Source organism: Mustela lutreola, chromosome 8 (assembly GCF_030435805.1).
Source record: "Mustela lutreola isolate mMusLut2 chromosome 8, mMusLut2.pri, whole genome shotgun sequence".
In the NCBI taxonomy this organism is placed as follows: Eukaryota; Metazoa; Chordata; class Mammalia; order Carnivora; family Mustelidae; genus Mustela; species Mustela lutreola.
This window is the reverse complement of record NC_081297.1, coordinates 34,124,052-34,145,058: the sequence shown is the minus strand read 5'-3', so window position 1 is coordinate 34,145,058 and position 21,007 is coordinate 34,124,052. Positions and strand designations below refer to the sequence as shown.

General features: G+C 42.5%; 1 protein-coding gene across 1 annotated transcript; it reads left to right on the top strand.

The window, feature by feature from the left end:
- The first annotated feature begins 16,434 nt into the window (after positions 1-16,434).
- Positions 16,435-20,092, top strand: FZD8 (frizzled class receptor 8). The gene has a single exon (XM_059184280.1). It carries the CDS (start codon positions 17,281-17,283, stop codon positions 19,366-19,368), a length of 2,088 nt encoding a protein of 695 aa, XP_059040263.1. The 5' UTR covers positions 16,435-17,280; the 3' UTR covers positions 19,369-20,092.
- The last annotated feature ends 915 nt before the right edge of the window (positions 20,093-21,007 follow it).

Here is a 21,007-nt window from a genome sequence, read left to right as displayed (position 1 = left end):
AGTAAAATTGTCATCATTTCCAGATGACAAAATATTACATACAGAAAATTCTAAAAACTCCATCAAAAATCTGTTAGAACTAATAAATAAATTCAGTAAAGTTGCAGGATACAAAATCAGTATATAAAAATCTGTCACTTTCTATACCAATAACGAAGTAATAAAAAAAGAAACTAAGAAAACAATTCCATTTATAGTTGCACCAAAACCAAGAAAATATGTAAGGGGCACCTAGGTGGCTCAGTGGGTTAAGCCTCTGCCTTCAGCTCAGGTCATAATCCCAGGGTCCTGGAACTGAGTCCTGCATTGGGCTCTCTGCTCAGCGGGGAGCCTGCTTTCCTCACCCCCGCCTTTCTCTGCTTGCATCTCTGCCTACTTGTCATCTCTGTGTGTGTGTGTGTGTCAAATAAATAAATAAAATCTTTTTTAAAAAAGAATAAAATATGTAAGGAGATTTAACTAAAGAGGTGAAAAACCTGTACTTTGAAAATATAAAGGACTGATGAAAGAAATTGAAAATGACACAAGCAAATGGAAAAATACCATGCTTATGAGTTGGAAGAATTAATATTGTTAAAATGTCCATACTACCCAAAGCAATCTAAAGATTCAGTGTGATTCTTATCAAAAATCCAGTAGTGTTTCTCACAAAACTAAAACAATATTCTAAAATTTATATGAAACTATAAAAACTTTGAATAGCCAAAGCAAACTTAGAAAGAACAAAGCTGGGGGCATCACTGTCCCATCTTTCAAGGGAAACTACAAAGCTACAATGATCAAAACAGTATGGTACTAGCACAAAAATAGACACATAGATCAATAGAACACATTATAGAGCCCAGAAATAAAGCCACATTTATAAGGTCAATTAACCTTTGACAAAGAAGGCAAGAATATGCAATGGAGATAAGACAGCCTCTTTAATAAATGGTGTTGGGAAAACTGGACAGCTACCGGCAAAAGAATAAAGTCAAATCACTTTCTTACACTATACACAAAAATAAATTCAAAATGGATTAAATTCCTAAATGTGAGACCTGAAACCATAAAATTCCTAAAAGAAAACCTAGGTAGTAATCTCTTTGTCATCAGCCTTAGCAACATTTTTCTAGTTAGGTCTCCTCAGGCAAGGGAAACAAAAGTAAAAATATACTATTGGGACTACATCAAAATAAAAAGCTTCTGCACAGTAAAGGAAACCATCAACAAATTGAAAAGGCAATCTACTGAGTTGGAGAAGATACTTGCAAATGATATATCCAATAATGGGTTAATATCTAAAATATATAAAGAATTTGGAAGTCAACACCAAAAAAATGACTAGTCCAATTTAATAATGGACAGAGAATCTAAACAGATATTTTCCCAAAGAAGACATACAGAAGGCCAACAGATGCATGAAAAGATGCTCAACATCACTAATCATCAAGGAAATGCAAATCAAAACCACAATGAGGCACCACCTTATACCCATCAGAATGACTAGTATCAAAAAGATAAGGAACAAGCATTTAGGGGATATGGAGAAAAATGAACACTTAACACTTGGGCACTGCTGGTGAGAATGCAAGCTGGTATAGCCACTGTGGAAAAGACTACGGAGGTCCCTCAAATTTGAGATTGAAAAAAATTGAAAATAGAAATTGAAAATGGAAATACCATCCAATCCAGTAATTTACCCAAAGAATACTAAAATACTAATTCAAAAAGAGATATGCACCTTTGTGTTTATTGCTGTATTGTTTACAATAGCAAGTAATGAAAGAAACCTGTGTCCAACAAGAGATGAATGGAGAAAGAGGGTGTGGTCTACATATTTACAATAGAATATCATTCAGCTATAAAAAAAGAATAAGGTCTTTCTCTTTGTAACAGAATGGATAGACCTAAAGGATATTATGCAGGGTGACACAGAAAGACAAAGACCATATGATTTCACTTGTATGTGAAATCTGAAAAGCAGGAGGGCACGTGTGGTGATGAACACTGGGTGTTATATGCAGCTAATGAACTGTTGAACACTACATCAAAAACTAATGATGTACTATATTCTGGCAACTGAACATAGTAATAATAAAAAAGAAATCTTAAAAACGAAGAAAACAAATAAAAACAGAAGCAGAATCATCATACAGAGGACAGACTGATGGTTGCCAGAGAAGAAATTGGGGATGGATGAAATGTATAAAAGAGATTAAGAGGTACAAATCTCCAGTTATAAAATAAATAAGTCATGGGGATAAAAAGTATAACACAAGAGATATACTCAATAGTGCAATAACATTGTACGGTGACAGATGATGACTACACTTACCATGGTGAGCACAGCTTAATATAAAGAATTGTCAAATCACTATGTTGTACTCCTGAAACTAATATAACATTGGATGTAAACTACCCTTCAATTAAAAAAAAAAGGTGAGTAGAGATATTAACTTTATTAAATCAAATATGGATATCAAAAACTTAAAATTTACAAAAAAGAATAAAAATAAAATGTGTAACACCCAGTCTAGTAGTGGAAACTAAAGAAAACTCGATCCAATAGAAGGCAGGAAACAAGGGGAATATATTCCAGAGAAAAAGATAAGTCAAAGAGAAAGCAGAATAAACCATAAAACAGCTTTCATATCTTTATGTATAAATAAATTATAAAATGTTTCATCAATTCTAAGATGCACATGTGTCCACCTTTTAACATCTCTGAAATCAGAATGCATATTTCAATTGGTGGTGTTTTTAAAATGACTGTTCGCCATGTGGCAATTACAACAAGGATGTCAATAACTCTGTGTATGTGAACATCTAAGTACCAGTATCAAAACTTGCATAATGGGTGGCAATACCTCAGAAGAAAAACCTGAAAAAAATAGTAGAGTAGTATTTTAATTCTTAAGAACCAAACCATTGTGGGGAGGGAGTGAGAAGGTGATGAATCAAACAGATTTAACAACATTTCCAAAGCTAGACTCAAAAAGAGATTTAATGAGTTAAAAGCCAATAGCATTGGCTTTTAGTTCTTTTAAAAAAGGCTGCTTCGGACAGCACAGAGGGTGACCGGGCCTGGAAAATGCAAACATTTGTGACCCTACCTCAAAAACTAATTGAGAAGAGTTAGACTCTGAATTTGATAATTTTTAGAAATACTTTATTAATTAATTTCACCTATATTTATGCAGAAGAGCAACATAGTATTTTTAAATCTCTATAATTATTTATAAGAGCTTTTTTAATAAGGCCCAAATAAGCATTGTGTTGCTGTTTAATTGTTACAGTTTTCTTTTCTTTTTTTTTTAAGATTTTTTCTTATTTATTTGAGAGAAAGAGAGAGGGAGCGAGCCAGAGAGCAGGGCAGAGGGGGAGGAAGAAGCAGACTGACAGCTGAGCAAGGCGCACTTTGTACAGGGCTTAATCCCAGAACCCCTAGATCATGAACTGAGCCAAAGGCAGACAATTTCACTGACTGAGCCACCCAGACACCTATTTTTTTGCTTCTTAATGGTAACTAAAATGATGTTGTATCATTTAATAAATGTAAAGAAACAAGACCTCCCAAATAAAATACAGAGATTTGCAGATTGTATTTTGAAAATCTAGTTAGATGTTAATAGGAGACTCATCTTAAACATAATGACACAGAAAACTTGAAAGTAAAAGAATGGAGGGTGTATATCTGAAAAATACTAACAATAACAGTAGCAAATCCCCATATAAATATATAACCACCAGTAAAATTGACTTTAAGGAATAAAAAGGGCTATCACCCAATAATGAAAGGAACAATTCACCAGAAAACTAACAATTTTGACTCTTTATGCACCTAGCAACATAGGCTAAAAACAAACTAACAAAATGGATTTACTGGGAAGAACCTAGAAATTTACAATTTTAAAAGGAGATTTAAACTTACATTTTTCAATAATTGATTAAATGGTCATTTATAGAACTCTACAGACAACAGGGAAAATCATACTCTTTCAAACACACATGGAACATTTAAAAAAATTGACAATGGACAGAGCCACAAAACAAATCTCAAAAAAAAAAAAAACTACATCATTCTCTAACCAAAAAATGTTAAAAAATTAAAATTAAACAACACTTCTGAATAATTCTTGGTTCAAAAAGAACTAAGAAATAATTCTTGGTTCAAAATAACAATTAGAAAACAAATTCAACAAAACCAAAGAGAAAGCCCTTGAAAAGACTGAAAAATGGACAAACTTCTGACAAGATTATTTAAGAAAACTATTCAAATGCTAAAAAGTAGGAGCAATGAGGAAACAAACCCTAGACACAACAGAATTTTCAGACCTTTTAACAAAGTGGTCCTGAAATTCTTGGAGGAAAATGGATTTGAATCACCAGGATAATTTTGAAAAGGAAAACCAATGTGTCCTTGCCTACTAGAATCTAAAGCTCATAAAAACCACAGTGATTAAAATATTTTAGTGCAGACATAGAAAACAGATCCGTGTAGCTGGATAGAAACTAGTTACAAACTTAGGTACATATAAGATAGTGTACAGATCATACACTAGAGATTACCTCACAAATGAAGAGAAACAATGGACCATTCAGTAACTGTATCATCTTAACTGCCAATGCATATGAGAAGAAATAAAATTAGACGCCTACTTCACATGAATCACAAAAATAAATTCCAATGGATTAAAACCTAAATATGACCCAATAAAGCCTCAAAACTTTTAGAAAAAAAACATAGCATAAATAACTTTACATGTTAGGGAAGGATTTCTTAAATAAGACCAAAAAATCATACAGGAGAAGATTGATAAATGTGAGTAGATTAAAAATTTTAAGACTCTGTATTACTAAAGATTATATATATATATATATATATATATATATATATGCCACAGACTCAGAGAAAACATCTTCAAACATCTTCAAAGCATAAGGGATAAATATCCAAGATACTTTTAGGACCTCAACAAATCAAAAAGAAAAAAAAAAGACAATATAATGCAGGAGGAAAAAATAGACAAAGAATAAGAAGAGGTAATATGTGGAAAAGATAACTCAACTAGCCAAAAAACATATAACCATTAGCAAACAGAAACACAGATTTAAACAATGAGCTCCCTTTGTAAACTTATTGGGCTGATAGTCCGATCTCCCCAGTGTTGATGAGACTATGGGAAATCAGAAACTCCTGCACAGTCAATTTGAAATTAAACGAAGTCTATACAAAGATAAAGAGGATGTGAAATATCAAAGATAAAGAAATAAGTATATAAATACTTATATAAAGTATTAATTAAATACTTAAATATAAATACTTATATAAAGTATTAATTTAAATATGACATATTTGTTGTATTTATTTCTATTATTTCATATTATAATTTTTTATAATTATAAAGTTATAATTTTATAATTTTGCTTTTATAAAGGAGCAAACCAAAGTATCACAATGGGGGTCAGGTGGGGAGATAAAGAAGAATTGTATTACTCCCTCGATTATAAAATAATTGAAAAATAAGATATGAGGCAAATGGTGGAAGATAAAATACATCTTCATAACCAACAAGACTGATTCTACTGTTTAAAAACATTGTGATATAATACATGGTATTAGAATGAGCCCCATCTGTAAAATGTCACTTTTAATACCCGTCTTGCAGATTTTCCATGAGGCTTAGACATTATGAATACAGAGAGAGATAAAAATAGATACGGACACAGTCATGTAGCAGATTGTTGGTTGCTAGCCAACATTCGTCTCTACTTCCCTTCTTTCCTTCTTAGAAATCCTAATTTTATTCAGGTATTCATCCTCCTCCACATGGCCAGGTACTTTACAGGAAGAAGAAGTAATTCCCAGCTCAGGAGATGGGGTCACTTGATTTCTTTAAGCCAGTTGTGGTAATCCCATTTCTCTTACCAATGAATGGTTTAGGAATGGGGGTCCAGCCCAATGCTGCCATGAAGTATTCCAGAAGAGTTTTGAGGAAGATATCTTCCTAAGAAAGGGAGAAGAAAGAAAGAGCCCCATTGTTGTTCGCTTATTTGTGGATTTTGTCTCTGGATGTGAAGCTGAGAATGCTTCAGCCATCTTCTGACCCTGAGGTCACCACTGTCAACACTAAGGGAATCAGAGAAATAGAAAGAACCTGACTCTTTGGTGATATTTTTGAAAATCTGTTATCAACCAACCTGTGAATCTACCCTTCTTCTGTACTTCTTCTTATGTAAGAAAATAAATTTCCATCTTGAATGAACAGGTTTGAGTAGGTTTAACTGTTACTGGTTGCTAAAACATCCTAAATGATTTAAAAAAAAAAAAAAAAAGGTCAAGGTCAAACCTAAAGCCTTGCACATCAAAGGCAGACTATAAATGGCAGCTAACATTATTATTCCACTCCAATCTTGTCCAGCCAGTCTCCCCTCACTCTCCTCCAATACATTACCAATGCAACACAGATCAAACTACTTCCATCTTTATTCCGGTCAGTCCTATTCTTAAATGAAGTGACTATTCCCCATAGTAACTATTAGCATAGAATCCAAACTTCATTTCCTAAGTACAGTTTTTATTGCTCACTCGGGGAATTTAGGAACAAGACTCACATTCATCACTCTGCAATTATGAATTATAGGTTAGGATTCATTCTGTTTAGTTCTACATACATTTTTACTCTAATCAAAAAAAAAAAAAAAAAAAAAACAGGAAGTATAATTTCGATGGATTACCTTCCAGCAGAAACCTTGGTATATTACTACCATGAGGCAACCAAATTCCAATAGAATCCTAATAGAAAATGAATCCTTTCAGATTTTTGACAGATAAAACATAAAGTGAATCTTTTTGTTCTATTTATTTTAAGACTGGAGGACAAGACCAAAGACATCACAAAATGAAGAGATGATGCCACAGGAGATGTGAAGGTAAACATATTTTTTTAAATAGGAATCCAGAGACCACATTGATCCCACTGCAAATCATAGTGATTTAATAATCAACAGGGTAATAGACAAACAAGTAAAACAAGAATCCTTCCATTTTAGCCCCCAAAAGTGGCAGAACATAATAAAGCAAACACATTTGAAGAAAAGATTCTCCCCTAAGAGTGACAGTGGCTTACTGAAGCACAGATTTACAAATGGCAGTGAGAGCAAATAAATAACATGAAAAGCCACCAGAAGGTGGAATCTGGTTTATCTTGGGTGAGAAAGGAGAATCTCCTGCTAGAAAACCCTGTCCTAACAAGTGCAACAATCACATTCTACTAAAAGCTTTGTAGGCAAGAGTTAGTAAGCAAGGAGCCTTCTGAGCTAGCAGCTACAGAAGAAAGGCAATTGGATCAATACAGAAACATTGCTCAGCCGTCATGCCACAAAGGTTTTCCTAAGAAGCATGAATGATGTAAAAATTGGAATAATGTATGGAAAGTGAAATTGAATAAGACACAGAATGCTACAGGAAAGATAAAGAAGAAATAAACTGGGGCGCCTGGGTGGCTCAGTGGGTTAAGCCGCTGCCTTCGGCTCAGGTCATGATCTCAGGGTCCTGGGATCGAGTCCCTCGTCGGGCTCTCTGCTCAGCAGGGAGCCTGCTTCCTGCTCTCTCTCTGCCTGCCTCTCTGCCTACTTGTGATCTCTCTCTGTCAAATAAATAAAATCTTTAAAAAAATAAAAATAAATATAAACTTACATAGGGCACACTTCTCTGCACACTGGATTGTTTGGGGGCACTGCCTGCAGCAGGTAGACATAACCACAGACTGAAACTCCGTTATGGTTCCTACGGAGTCCATGTTCTCTGCAGCTTTTGCAAGCTTTTCATTACTCGGCCCCACATGGTTCTGGAAACCACACAGGTGAGAAATTTTCATCTCTGGCAGTCTTTAATAGTCATGCTTCCCAGCTGTTCAGTAAGGTGTTCCTTCAAGTAATTGCCCTTAGGTAGTTTGTGGTGAGACAGGGACATGAGCAAACACTACAAACCACCCAGCTCGTTCTGCCAGACAGTCATTCTCCAACCTGGCCTGGCCAAGAGGCCCTAAAGGCAACTGGATTTCTGAAGGCAGGAATATACTACTCCTATTGAAATAAATAACTGCAACCTTATTAACAGATCCCACCTGCATGCAGTTATAGGGAAAGGAGAAGGAGAGATTTGAGTTTTGCTGGTAATTAACACACAAAGAGTATGAGAATCTTCTTCAAAGACTGCAAGGCTATACCATATCTGACCTTGGAGAGCCAGAATTACACACATATTGGCCTCTTACCACGTGCTCTAATAGGCCTTGGGGTTCCAGCAGACACCTGTGGTTACCTAAGGCCATCCCCTTACCTTTTGGCAAAGCCTTGATTTTGTTTAAGTGATCCCTCCTCAGCGCACCAGATCTGAATGTTGCGGCCTAATTCTGTTCCAGGAAAGGCTGGAGATACATAAAAATGTCCCTCTTTCTGCCTCCGGATATTGGTATGTGAAGACATGAGCTGTAACCAGCAATATGAAGCCACTTTGGAACCATGAGGGAAACTAACCAATACACTGATGCTAACAAAGAAATAACTAGAAAGGATCTTGTCTCAACAGTGTCTATAGATGCACAGAATTAATCAACTTTGCAGCCATCCCACCCCCGGATCCCATGTAACGTGAGATAATGTGTCCTCTGGGTCATTTTCAGCTAGCATCCTCTTCCTGAAAGCTGAAAATACAGTAACAGATGCTGAACTCTGTCTATCTAAATGTAACCTGCCAAAGATGCAAATATGTCAACTGATTAAATGCAAATAAAAATGCTTCTGTTCAAGGAATATTCTTGCTGTTACATGAACAAGTGTAACAAATGCGAAGACAATTCATCTTCCAGATTCATAAATGCTTTGTCACATGCATTAGAACATTAGGCCTCTCCTCAAATTAACAAACTCAGTGATCGTTCTTCAAAATCCCTGTAAAGGCCTTTCCCAGCTTTTTACAGCACGTCTAGTTGTTCCCTAATATTATTTGTGTATTTTGTAGATACTTCTACCAAATAGCTTGTAGTTGTGTATCTGTTGCTGTCCTATGTGAGTTCCCTACAAAAGAAACAATATCTGTGATGGTTAATTTTATGTGTCAACCTGGCTAGATCACAGGGTACCCATATATTTGGCTAAACATTATTACTGGGTGCATCTGTGAGGGTCTTTCTGGATGAGATTAACATTCGAATCAGTGGACTCTAAAGTATGTTGCCCTCCCCAGTGTGAGTGGCATCATCCATCCATTGACAGCAAGAATTGACCAAAAGTCAAAGGAAGGGAGAATTCACCCCTTTTCTGCATGTTTGACCTGAGACATTAGACTTCTTCTCCTCTGAGATTGGGAACTTCACCATCAATTCCGGTGGTTCTCAGGTTTTTGGAGTTGGTTGAACTACACCACTGGCCTTCTTGAATCTCCAGCTTGCAAATGGTGGATTAGGGGACTTCCCAGCCTCCATAATCACATGAACCAATTCCTTATAATAATTCATATATATCCCATTGGTTTGGTTTCTTTAGAGAACTCCAACTCAATGTCTCATCTATCTTTATAGCCTAACACTTAACATAGGACCCAGAATTTAGCTGGTGTGGCTACTTTAAAATATGGTTCCCCAAATTCCTTCCATTTTGAGGAAAATCCATGCCTCTGCCCTTGAATCTGAGCTGGTTTTTATATCAACTGGTAGCTTCATGAGTCAACCAGCTTGGTCATATATGCCTGCCAAGTCTGCAGATGACTGTGATCCTACAAATACTTGATTGCAACTATAAGAGAGATCCCAAGCAAGATATGTAACCCCCTTTTAAATTTCTGACCCTTAAAATTGTGAAAGAAAAAAAAAAGTTTGTTTTAATCTACCGAAATTTGAGATCACCTTTACACATTAATAGTAACCAGAACAATTAGTGCTAAATCTTAACTGAATTTATGAATGAGAGGCAAAGGAGATCTTCCTACCATTAAAAAAATGTTTTAAGGATAAGCAGGATAACTTCATCCTGTAGCAATTTTTGTGGTCAAAGATACATTTTCTATCCCTCTGTGCAGTAAGAGTGAACTCCTACAAAGCTCAATTCATGTATCAAAGTCTAGACATTGTGCTTGGTGCCTGTAAATTTTGGCTCATCTAACTCTCACAACCAATGGTGGGAGGGGCCTCATATTTGTCATTACATACCTTAAGCATGAAGAAGTGAAACTCAGAGAGGCTACAGGTTACCTGTCTCTATGGGTAGCAAATAACTAGGCTGGAATTGCCCCCAGGACTGCCTGTTTCAAACCAGGTCTTCTCTCCACAACTGCACAAAATCTCCTTCACTAACTTGCACTTTACCCATAACCAGTAAAAAGAAAGGTCCAAAAAGTGATATTGGCATATCACTATGTAATAGCACAGTTGTGACCTAAGAATACGTGCAATAAGCTAGATCAGCCTAGGGCAGATCTGGACGTTGTGCCAAGGACAGATAAGGCTAGAGCCATCAGAATTCTACTTCTTTTTTTTTTTTAAGATTTTATTTATTTATCTGTTGGAGAGAGAGAGCACGAGCAGGGGGAAGAGCAGGCAGAGGGGGAAGCAGACTCCCTGCTGGGCAGGGAGCCGGATGCAGGACTCGATCCCAGAACCCTGGAATCGTGACCTGAGCTGAAAGCAGATGCTTAACTGACTAAGCCACCCAAGAGTCAGAATTCTACTTCTAATGCCAGTTCTATGGCCCTGCAATAACAAACTTTGTCCTTTCCTCCCTCACATCCCATTCAAAACCACAGATCTTCAATCAGAAGGATAGCTCTGGATCACTGGGATAGAGAATCCAACCAAAGGTAAGGAAAATAAGTCAATCTGTAAATTGCCCAACACATGTTTTGACAGCACAGGGTTATACATGGGATTGAATATCTGTGGGGGAAAAAGATAGCTAAGACATGATTCCTGCTCTTTGGTAATTTTGGTCCATTTAAGGGAAAAGGACAAAATATGTAAAATGAAGAACAGCACAAAACAATATACAAGTGCTAAGTCTAGGGTTGTTTCAAGACTTTTTCTAAGTATAAAATTCAGACCATTAAGAAAAGAAAAGGGATGCCTGGGTGGCTCAGTTGGTTAAGCATGATCCCAGCGTCCTGGGATCAAGTCCCACATCGGGCTCCTTGCTCAGCAGGGAGCCTGCTTCTCCCTCAGCCTCTGCCTGCCATTCTGTCTGCCTGTGCTCGCTCTCTCTCCCTCTCTCTCTGAAGAATGAATAAAATCTTTAAAAAAAAAGAAAAAATAAAGATTACTCCTAGTCAACCCGGTTCAAATACAACTCTAAGTAATATTTCTATGGATTCTTTCTAGTTTTTTCTATACATACATAATGGTATAATTGAGGCTCAAACCATATTGTTCTATGTCCCACTTTATTTCACTTAATAGTATATTCTGAACACATTCTAGAATAGGATTTTTTATTAATTTTTTTAAAAAATTTTTATTTGAGAGAGAGAGAGACTGCACAAGCATGAGCAGGGTGGGGGAGGGGAGAGGGAGAGACTCCCAATATCTCATAGGATGCCCAATGTGGACTCCATCCCAGGACCCGGAGATCATGACCGACCTGAAGGTAGATACTTAGGCAACTGAGCCACCAGGCGCCCTACTGGAAAACCAAACCAAACCCTACAGCACTGTGTTTTGAGAAAGCATCCAGGAGTTCATATTAATGTGATACAATTTATGTAAATTCCACCTTCTAATGCATCCTTTTTTTCTTATGCTGTCTTTAAATCATTATACCATGAATTATACTTCTTATAAACTAATAAGGTTAATCCTATGAAAGTACATTTGCTTCTGAGAGAGCATGTGAGACTCACACCAGACAAAAAATAAAGTGCTATCACCTCTCAAATTAAAATTACATCCGATTACCTAAGTCTGGTCAAAGATAAACAAAATAGAAAGAAATGTCATTGTCACCCTATCGCCTCCATGCACTCAGTGCCCTTATGTTATTACTGTATTACTAATGTAAAAGACCATCGTTTTAAGTGAATCACTGTTACCGGAAGTAAACTCTTATACACCAACATTTTTTAACATAAAGATTCTTTGACTTACATGGCCCTTCACAGATGGTATTCAATAGTTTCTCCTGTAGTATATTTGACTGTTTTTTTTATATTACATGATATAAGACTTAAAAGACTAAAGGATATTGCTTGAAAGTTAACTTCAACTAGTAATGTGTGGCTGACTGTGATTTACCTGCTCAATAGCCATTCTCACTTCCTTGACTTCCTGCCACTAGACCCCACCTGTCACCTGCCACCCACCAGATGCTCGCTCTCCCAGCCTCCTTGCAGCTAAGAATGGTGTAATTCTTCCAACAATGTGACCTAAAGAGAAGATCTTCAAGGAAAGGTTTTCTTTTCTAATCGGACAATTGCACAGGGGCAGGCTCTGCCATCTTTCTTGCCTCTGCTGCAGTCCTATGAAAAGTGATGACCTGACAACGAGAGGCCCCATGTAACCAAAGGGGAAGCCAAGAGCCTAGAAGCCTATCTGCAGGCCTAACACTGAGTCACAATGGTGGAACTTCTTGCTTCAGATTGACTGACATACCATATTAATTAAGTAACCTCCTTAACAAAGCCAGTTTTACTTAGTGGTCTATTGCCCTGAAAGTTCCCAAACTAAAGCACAATGCACCCTATGGCATGAAGAGTTTCAGTATCCGGCCAATATTGCAGTATGAATGAGAAACAAATAATAGTTATTGATTTTTAAAACACATTTTAGAAGAACTATAAAATGAAATAATGACAGTGCAATCGCCATTTTTTTTTTTTTTTCCCAAAATGGCAGCTGCATGTAAAGTGAGAATCTGACTCCTGGCCCTTAGTGGATATTTGGCTCCGTTGTCTCCAGGCATTCACAACTGGGCCTTCCTACAGCAGACACAGCAAGAGTACTTCCTTCTGACAGAATCCTTTTCCTGGTGGTAGAGAAAACAGAAGAGGATGATGGTTAATAGAGTTTAATGTTAACATTGAAATAATTTCACCCATTTTAATTCTAACAGAAATTGAAGCAGGGTCAGTTGACCTATACCTTTTCTTCCATCCATGTAGCAAGTGATTCAAAACATAAATTTTCTGAAAGATTTTTAAATACCAAGAAGCCCCAATATTACCCTATCAAGTTTTATATTCTCCAATGATATAATACTTGTTTGTTTACCTGAAAGAAAATAAGCTTTTAGAAGAAACAATTGCTGTTTTATATAATGTCTAAGAATTTCATTAGTTACTAAAAGGTTCTCCATTTAATCTTGAATGAATCATTTTATTGGTGTTGGTACAGGGACTCACACTGGAATCGAGATTTTTATATTGGATTTTTAAACTATAATCCACTGAAATGTAATTTCCCCAACGTTCCTTACAGTCAAGACATATACTATATTGATAGTCTCCTACCTAATTTGGTATCCAATGTTTTATGAAATATTCCCTCCTATGACTTAGATTCCTGCCTCAACTGTATATATTATTATGCTTGTAGGCTATTCAGTAACAAGACATCTGTTCAGAAATCCCTCTAGAAGGTTTCTTACATTATTTATGTCACTACTAAAACTATTTCCCCTCCCTTAAAAAACAGCTGCTTTACATACATACAAGAGAAAAAAGATCATTATTTAGCCAGCAATGATGATAAATGATTCCAGTGTCTTTTAGCTAACTGTCATTGCTTTCTATATACTAATTAGCTTTTTATACACTATAAGTCTCTTCTGTTCTCAAAGACTGTCAAGTAGCCATTTAATAGTAAATTTTAAATTCTATTCTTATATCCTCTCAATTAAGAGCAAATTTTAATGATTTTTATGTAAATGGTTTCAACCTCACAAATCAGTAAGCTCTCCCAAAAGCTTGTACCATGATTTTTGAAAGCTCTGAACTTTTGTCTGCTTATTTTCTCCTGCAAGCTTAATATACTTACCAAAAATTTCCACATTCCACATCATCAAAGCTTTCATCTTGTCTCAAAAGAAAAAAAGTTTAAATGCCGATTAAAAGCCAAAATCAACTATTTTCAGACTCAATTTTCAAATGTCAGTTTGTTTTTACTTAATTCTAGTAAATTTATATAGTGTAATTCTAAACTTCACTATTTGACGTTTTCCTGCTGAAGAAAAGCAGTAGAACTTTTCACCACCAGTGTTGCTTTTGGAAACTAGCCCCTCCCATCTGTGGTCTGGACAACATAGTGCCCAGGCGGGTCCTTACTAAGGGGACTGCCTACACACTGCTCTCAGGACTCCAGCAATTACCTGCGGTTGCTCTGCAAGCTGGATGTCCTGGAGAAGGCCGTCTATGAACAAAGTACCAACAAAAGAGATAAGTGACTTTCTACATTCAGCACACCATAAAAGGGAATTCCGAATGCGAAGAGAGGGGAAAGGAATCCATAGAAAAGACCAACTAAAGGTCAAGTCTTTGCATTTTTGAATAGCAACCATTTTCGGCTGAATTAGCTAATACAGTATTTCTCAAGCCTTTGAATTAGATTCCTACGGAGTTTAGCTTTTCCAAAACAAAAGTGGGAAGGAAGTGTTGTTTTTCAGTGTAAAGAGGTTCTAACTAGATTTCAATTAAAAGAAAAAAAAAAAAAAAAAGATATACAGCTTGATGGATATGCCTAGAATTCTTGGCCAAAATACAGAATTTGCCAAAAACGGGGGGGGGGGTGGTGGCACAGATTCCATTAGCTCAAGCAATATACAAATGCTGCTAATTATTTTTGTTCCACGACAAAATTGTTTTTATAAAGATAAACACCACCTACCACCAACAACACCTCTCCCCCAAACTGAACTGGCCTCAAATATACCCTTAATTATTCTTTCTGTTCCCACACAACAACTTTGGTTCCTAGCCCTACTCGTTCCTGCTATGAAACCTGACAAAAATCTTGAAACAGAAAGAGAAAGAAGAGAGAATCGGGTGGAGGAGGGGAGACACAGAGAGAGAGAGAGAACGTATTTTGCCACCCTCCTGGCTAACTGAAATGCTTGTTCCCGAGATTACAGTAATTACAGCCACAGCATGAGTTCCATACAAGCGCTAAATGAAACAGCACATCAATTAAAAAATAAACACTCCATTCTAAGAGAAAGACAACCCCCTAGGACGTCCTAACAAGCGTAAATGAACCTGCCAGGCCGCCGGCCCCTCGGGCCTCCGCCTCCCCTCCCCATCTTAAAGTAGTTGCGGAGCTGGCAGGGGCAAGTACTCATTGGCGTTGTCCCAAGCGGCTGCTAAAAGCAGCTTGGGTCCCGCTCTGCTCCTAGCGGATCACTGATACGTGTCGGTGCGTCAGCGCCAGGGCTCAGCACCGCCTCCCACGGTAGAAAAGGAGGCTCTGGAAAAACGGTGAACTTTGTATAGACACGTATTTGTTCCAAAAGTACGAGGCGAAGAGAGACAATCCAGACGCAGTCTGCCCTACTTATAAGTTGGTCTTTCTTTTCTTTTTTCTTTTTCTTTTCTTTTCTCTCTCTCTCTCTTTTCTTTCTTTCCTTTCTTTCGGAAAGGAAATTATTTTTTCATAAGGAAGCACTGTGTCCTAGATGCTTTACAGACTTTATCCCACCTAACTACCGGAACACCCTTTGAAATCCGCACTATTACCGGACTCTTCAGGTAAGGAAACTGAGGCCACTCAGCGGAAGCGAGAGAATACTGAGCCAGCCCTTGTGCCTGGCGCCTCTTGCGCCCCTGGGGCACGGGCGACTGTGCTCCCGTACACTTCCTGGGGCGCACCGCCCCCCACCGCCCCGTCCAGATCCATCATCCAAAATGAACTCCCGTCCTTCCGCTCCTCCCTCATTTCCAAGCCTCAAACAGCATCATTCTAAGAGCCCCAAGAAGAGCACCCCTTCCCAAGTCTCCTGCAGAGCCCGGCCCCAGTCAGGCTCCCGCACACTCGCGTCCGCGTAGGTTTCCCAATGACCCAGTTCACGGAGGTGCGCGGGGTCACTGATATTACTGGGCATGAGTAGGCAGGGACGTGACTTGTTTGAAACGAGCTTGGAAAAGCACGCACGTGCATTAAACCCCCATCCCGGTCCCCAAAAGCAGACTCGGGGAAAAGGAACCAAGAACTCAAACGCTCTGGGCTATGTGGCGACGTTAATGGCAAAACCTCGCTCTCTGCGGTCAATCCCAAGGTTACCGAAACTCCAGCTGCAGAAAGCGCGCATGGCCATGGGGGACACTCCTGACCGCCTTAAGGAAGGCCGAGTCTTGGGAGCGCATAGACTCCGCCCCGTCACCCGGCGATTGGCGCTCCCGGCCGAGGGCGGAGACCGAGTCGCGCTGTATAAATATTCATGAGCCGGCCGGGCGGCGCGAGCGGGGCCGGAGCCGGGAAGTTGGGTGAAGGGCGCTGCTCCCGCCGAGGAGGAGGAGGAGGAGGAGGAGAAGGAGGAGGCGGCGGCGGCGGAGGCGGTGGCGGCTGGGCGCGGGCTGCGCCGCTCAGGTGTCTACTCCGCCTTCTTGGTCTGGATTTGGTTTTGTGTGTCTAGCAAGAAGGGGTCTGCCTACACCTCGCCCGATTGCCGGCCGGAGCGCGGAGCGGACTTTTACCGGAGGCGGAGTCTGTCAGTCCCGGAGGTGGACAGACGGACCGACGCCGGGGAAAGAGGGCGGAGGCCTCTGCGGAGGCGGGTCCCGAACTCCGGCAGCAGAGCTGCGCAGCTTTGGGGGCGAGCATGAGTCCCCGGGGACAGAAAGGGGGCTGCAGGGGCTGACCCGGCGCGGGGAGCGGCCTGGCCCAGCCATCTTGACTGCGCACCGCGGCCCGAAAGGAAACTTGCTGTGCCGCCGCCCTCAGTGTCCGGCAAAGTCACCTCACCGTCGCCGGCGCCTCGTGGAGAAGTGGCCGGGCGCGCGGGAGAGAAAGCGAGCGAAAGAGGGACGATGAGCCGGAGACTAGCCGCTGTGCTGCGAGAGGGCTGAGTTCGACCGGGAGTCAGCAGGGCAGACTCTCGGGGACTGTGGTGCACGCCTGCAGAACCCTCACCGCCGGTGCCCAGGCTTCGGACCCCGCTGTGCGGACGCGTCCCGAGAAGGGACTAGGTTATCTGCAGACAAGCTTTCCAGGAGAGAGACCAACAGGACACCCGCTTTACCCTTCTCCGGCTCCCTCGCCGAATCTCCCGGCGCCCCTCCGCGCGCCGCCTGGAGGGCGAGGGCGCGGGGCCGCGGCGCGCAGCATGGAGTGGGGTTACCTGTTGGAAGTGACCTCGTTGCTGGCCGCCTTGGCGCTGTTGCAGCGCTCGAGCGGCGCGGCGGCTGCCTCCGCCAAGGAGCTGGCGTGCCAAGAGATTACCGTGCCGCTTTGCAAAGGCATCGGCTACAACTACACGTACATGCCCAACCAGTTCAACCACGACACGCAGGATGAGGCGGGCCTGGAGGTGCACCAGTTCTGGCCCCTGGTAGAGATCCAGTGCTCGCCGGACCTCAAGTTCTTCCTGTGCAGCATGTACACGCCCATCTGCCTGGAGGACTACAAGAAGCCCCTGCCTCCTTGCCGCTCGGTATGCGAACGCGCCAAGGCCGGCTGCGCGCCCCTCATGCGCCAGTACGGCTTCGCGTGGCCCGACCGCATGCGCTGCGACCGGCTGCCGGAGCAGGGCAACCCCGACACGCTGTGCATGGACTACAACCGCACGGACCTCACCACAGCCGCACCCAGTCCGCCGCGCCGCCTGCCGCCGCCGCCTCCGGGTGAGCAGCCGCCCTCCGGCAGCGGCCACGGCCGCCCACCGGGGGCCAGGCCCCCGTCCCGCGGTAGGGGCGGTGGCGGCGGGGACGCAGCGGCGCCCCCCACGCGCGGCGGCGGTGGCGGGAAGGCGCGGCCCCCTGGCGGCGGCTCAGCGCCCTGCGAGCCGGGCTGCCAGTGCCGCGCGCCCATGGTGAGCGTGTCCAGCGAGCGGCATCCGCTTTACAACCGCGTCAAGACCGGCCAGATCGCCAACTGCGCGCTGCCCTGCCACAACCCCTTCTTCAGCCAGGACGAACGCGCCTTCACCGTCTTCTGGATCGGCCTGTGGTCTGTGCTGTGCTTCGTGTCCACCTTCGCCACCGTCTCCACCTTCCTCATCGACATGGAGCGCTTCAAGTATCCCGAGCGGCCCATTATCTTTCTTTCGGCCTGCTACCTCTTCGTGTCCGTCGGCTACCTGGTACGACTGGTGGCTGGCCACGAGAAGGTGGCGTGCAGCGGCGGCGCGCCGGGCGCGGGCGGCACGGCAGGAGCGGGCGGCGCGGCGGCGGCGGCGGCGGCCGGCGCGGGCGCGGCGGGAGCGGGAGCGGGCGGCCCGGGCGGGCGCGGCGAGTATGAGGAGCTGGGCGCTGTGGAGCAGCACGTGCGCTACGAGACCACGGGCCCGGCGCTGTGCACCGTGGTCTTCTTGCTCGTCTACTTCTTCGGCATGGCCAGCTCCATCTGGTGGGTGATCCTGTCGCTCACGTGGTTCCTGGCGGCGGGCATGAAATGGGGCAACGAGGCCATCGCCGGCTACTCGCAATACTTCCACCTGGCCGCGTGGCTCGTGCCCAGCGTCAAGTCTATCGCCGTGCTGGCGCTCAGCTCCGTGGACGGCGACCCGGTGGCTGGCATCTGCTACGTGGGCAACCAGAGCCTCGACAACCTGCGCGGCTTCGTGCTGGCGCCGCTCGTCATCTACCTCTTCATTGGCACCATGTTCCTACTGGCCGGCTTCGTGTCGCTCTTCCGTATCCGCTCGGTTATCAAGCAGCAGGGCGGCCCCACCAAGACGCACAAACTAGAGAAGCTCATGATCCGCCTAGGTCTCTTCACCGTACTCTACACCGTGCCCGCCGCCGTCGTGGTCGCCTGCCTCTTTTATGAGCAGCACAACCGCCCGCGCTGGGAGGCCACGCACAACTGCCCGTGCCTACGGGACCTGCAGCCAGACCAGGCTCGCCGGCCCGACTACGCTGTCTTCATGCTCAAGTACTTCATGTGCCTCGTGGTGGGCATCACCTCGGGCGTGTGGGTCTGGTCTGGCAAGACGCTAGAGTCGTGGCGTGCCCTGTGCACCCGCTGCTGCTGGGCCAGCAAGGGCGCCACGGGGGGCGGGGGCGCGGGCGCCGCGGCCGCGGGGGGACCCGGGGGAGCCGGGGGTGGTGGAGGCGTGGGGTCCGGTGGGGGCGGGGGTCCGGGCGGTGGGGCGGGATCCCTCTACAGCGACGTCAGCACCGGCCTGACGTGGCGATCTGGCACGGCCAGCTCCGTGTCTTATCCAAAGCAGATGCCGTTGTCCCAGGTCTGAGTGGAGGGGAGGGGGCACCCGGAAGGAATGGGGAGGGGGGCGAGGAAACCAAGTGCAGCGAAGGGACACTCGAAGGGCTGAGGTTCCCACCCCTTCACCGTGTTGATTGCTATTAGCATGATAATGAACTCTTAATGGTATCCATTAGCTGGGACTTGAATGACTCGCTTAGAACAAAGTACCTGGCATTGAAGGCTCCCAGACCCAGCCCCCTTTCCTCCATTGATATGCGAGGAGCTCCTCCCGCCAGGCGTTAATCTCTGTTGGCAGAGGAGGGTGGACTCTGCTGCGTTTCAGAACGCAAGGTTTGGAGCCCTCGCTGGTTGCCATTTGCTGAGCTTGAAGCCAGATCTACAGATTTCACCTGAGGGACCTATTTTTCTCCCTCGACTGTCCTACGTAAACTCTTACTCCTAACATATTCTAGAGGAGGAATGACCGCGACCTAATGGAATTGCACGGTTTGGGTATTCTTAATGACCAGGCAAATGCCTTAAATAAACAAACAAGAAATGTCTTAATTATACACCCCAAGTAAATACGGGTTTCTTACATTAGAGGATGTATTTATATAATTATTTGTTAAATTGTAAAAATATGTAAAATATGTACATATCCAAAGATATACAGTCTGTACATTTTTTGTAAAAAGTTTAGAGGCCACCCCTGTAAGAACAAATATAAGTATTCTATTTTGTCAATAAAAATGACTTTTGATAAATGATTTAAGCATCACCCTTTCCCCCTGCCTCTTCTAAGCTGTTACCTTTAAAGTGCTTGCTAAGGATGCATTGAAAAAAATGGACTTTTCTGGTTTCTCATTCTGTACACTGACCTTAGGCATGGAGAAAATGACCTGTTAAGCTCTAGTTCTTAAGTTGTTAGCAAAGTAAATATCATTGTTGAACTGAAATCAAAATTGAGTTTTTGCACCTTCCCAAAAGATGGTGTTTTCATGGTATCCCTTTTCTCATCCATGGATAATAACACTCATCTTAGTATATGTAAATGGAACTTTTGCAAGGCAACAATTGCACTCAGGCCTTGTTAATTTATCTTGTACAATATCACTAAAAGCTTCAAAACCCCACATTTATTTCTTGGTGTCCCTGATTTTGAAAGCACCTGGGTTTTCAGGGACTGAACACACTGCTTAAGTGTAGAGGTTAATGTTTTAAACCATAGATCACACTTTACAGTGTAAGTCACTTGACTATCTGGTAGTGGAGCAGGCGCTCTTTAATGGATTAGACTAACGGGTTAACATCTTAATAACCTTCCAGGCTTGTGTATATCAAATGTGCTGCTTTTCCTAGAGAAAAAGCTATTGTTCCTCTGTCAAGACTAAGCTAATTTATTTGAGCAGAAGGCTGTTGAATTAGCAGAAGAATGCTTTGGCAATTGTTGAACTTTTTACCTGTCTGCCCAGTGGCCCAGCACATCATTCCTTTAAGAGGAGCTAAATGAATAGGGTTAATCTGTAGGGAACTTGGTCTTTTGAGTTTGAAAAACTTTGATCTTTTCTCCTCTCCAAATGTGCTGTATAGTCTGAAGTTTCTTTCCCTGCTGCCCGGCTCCTCTTGGTGCAGACCAATTGGCCACCGCGGAGCCTTAAAGTTCTTCCATTAAAGGGATGTGG

What these genes read in the sequence shown, in the direction of transcription:
- FZD8 (XM_059184280.1), top strand. Translation starts at nt 17,281, where the DNA reads ATGGAGTGGGGTTACCTGTTGGAAGTGACCTCGTTGCTGGCCGCCTTG.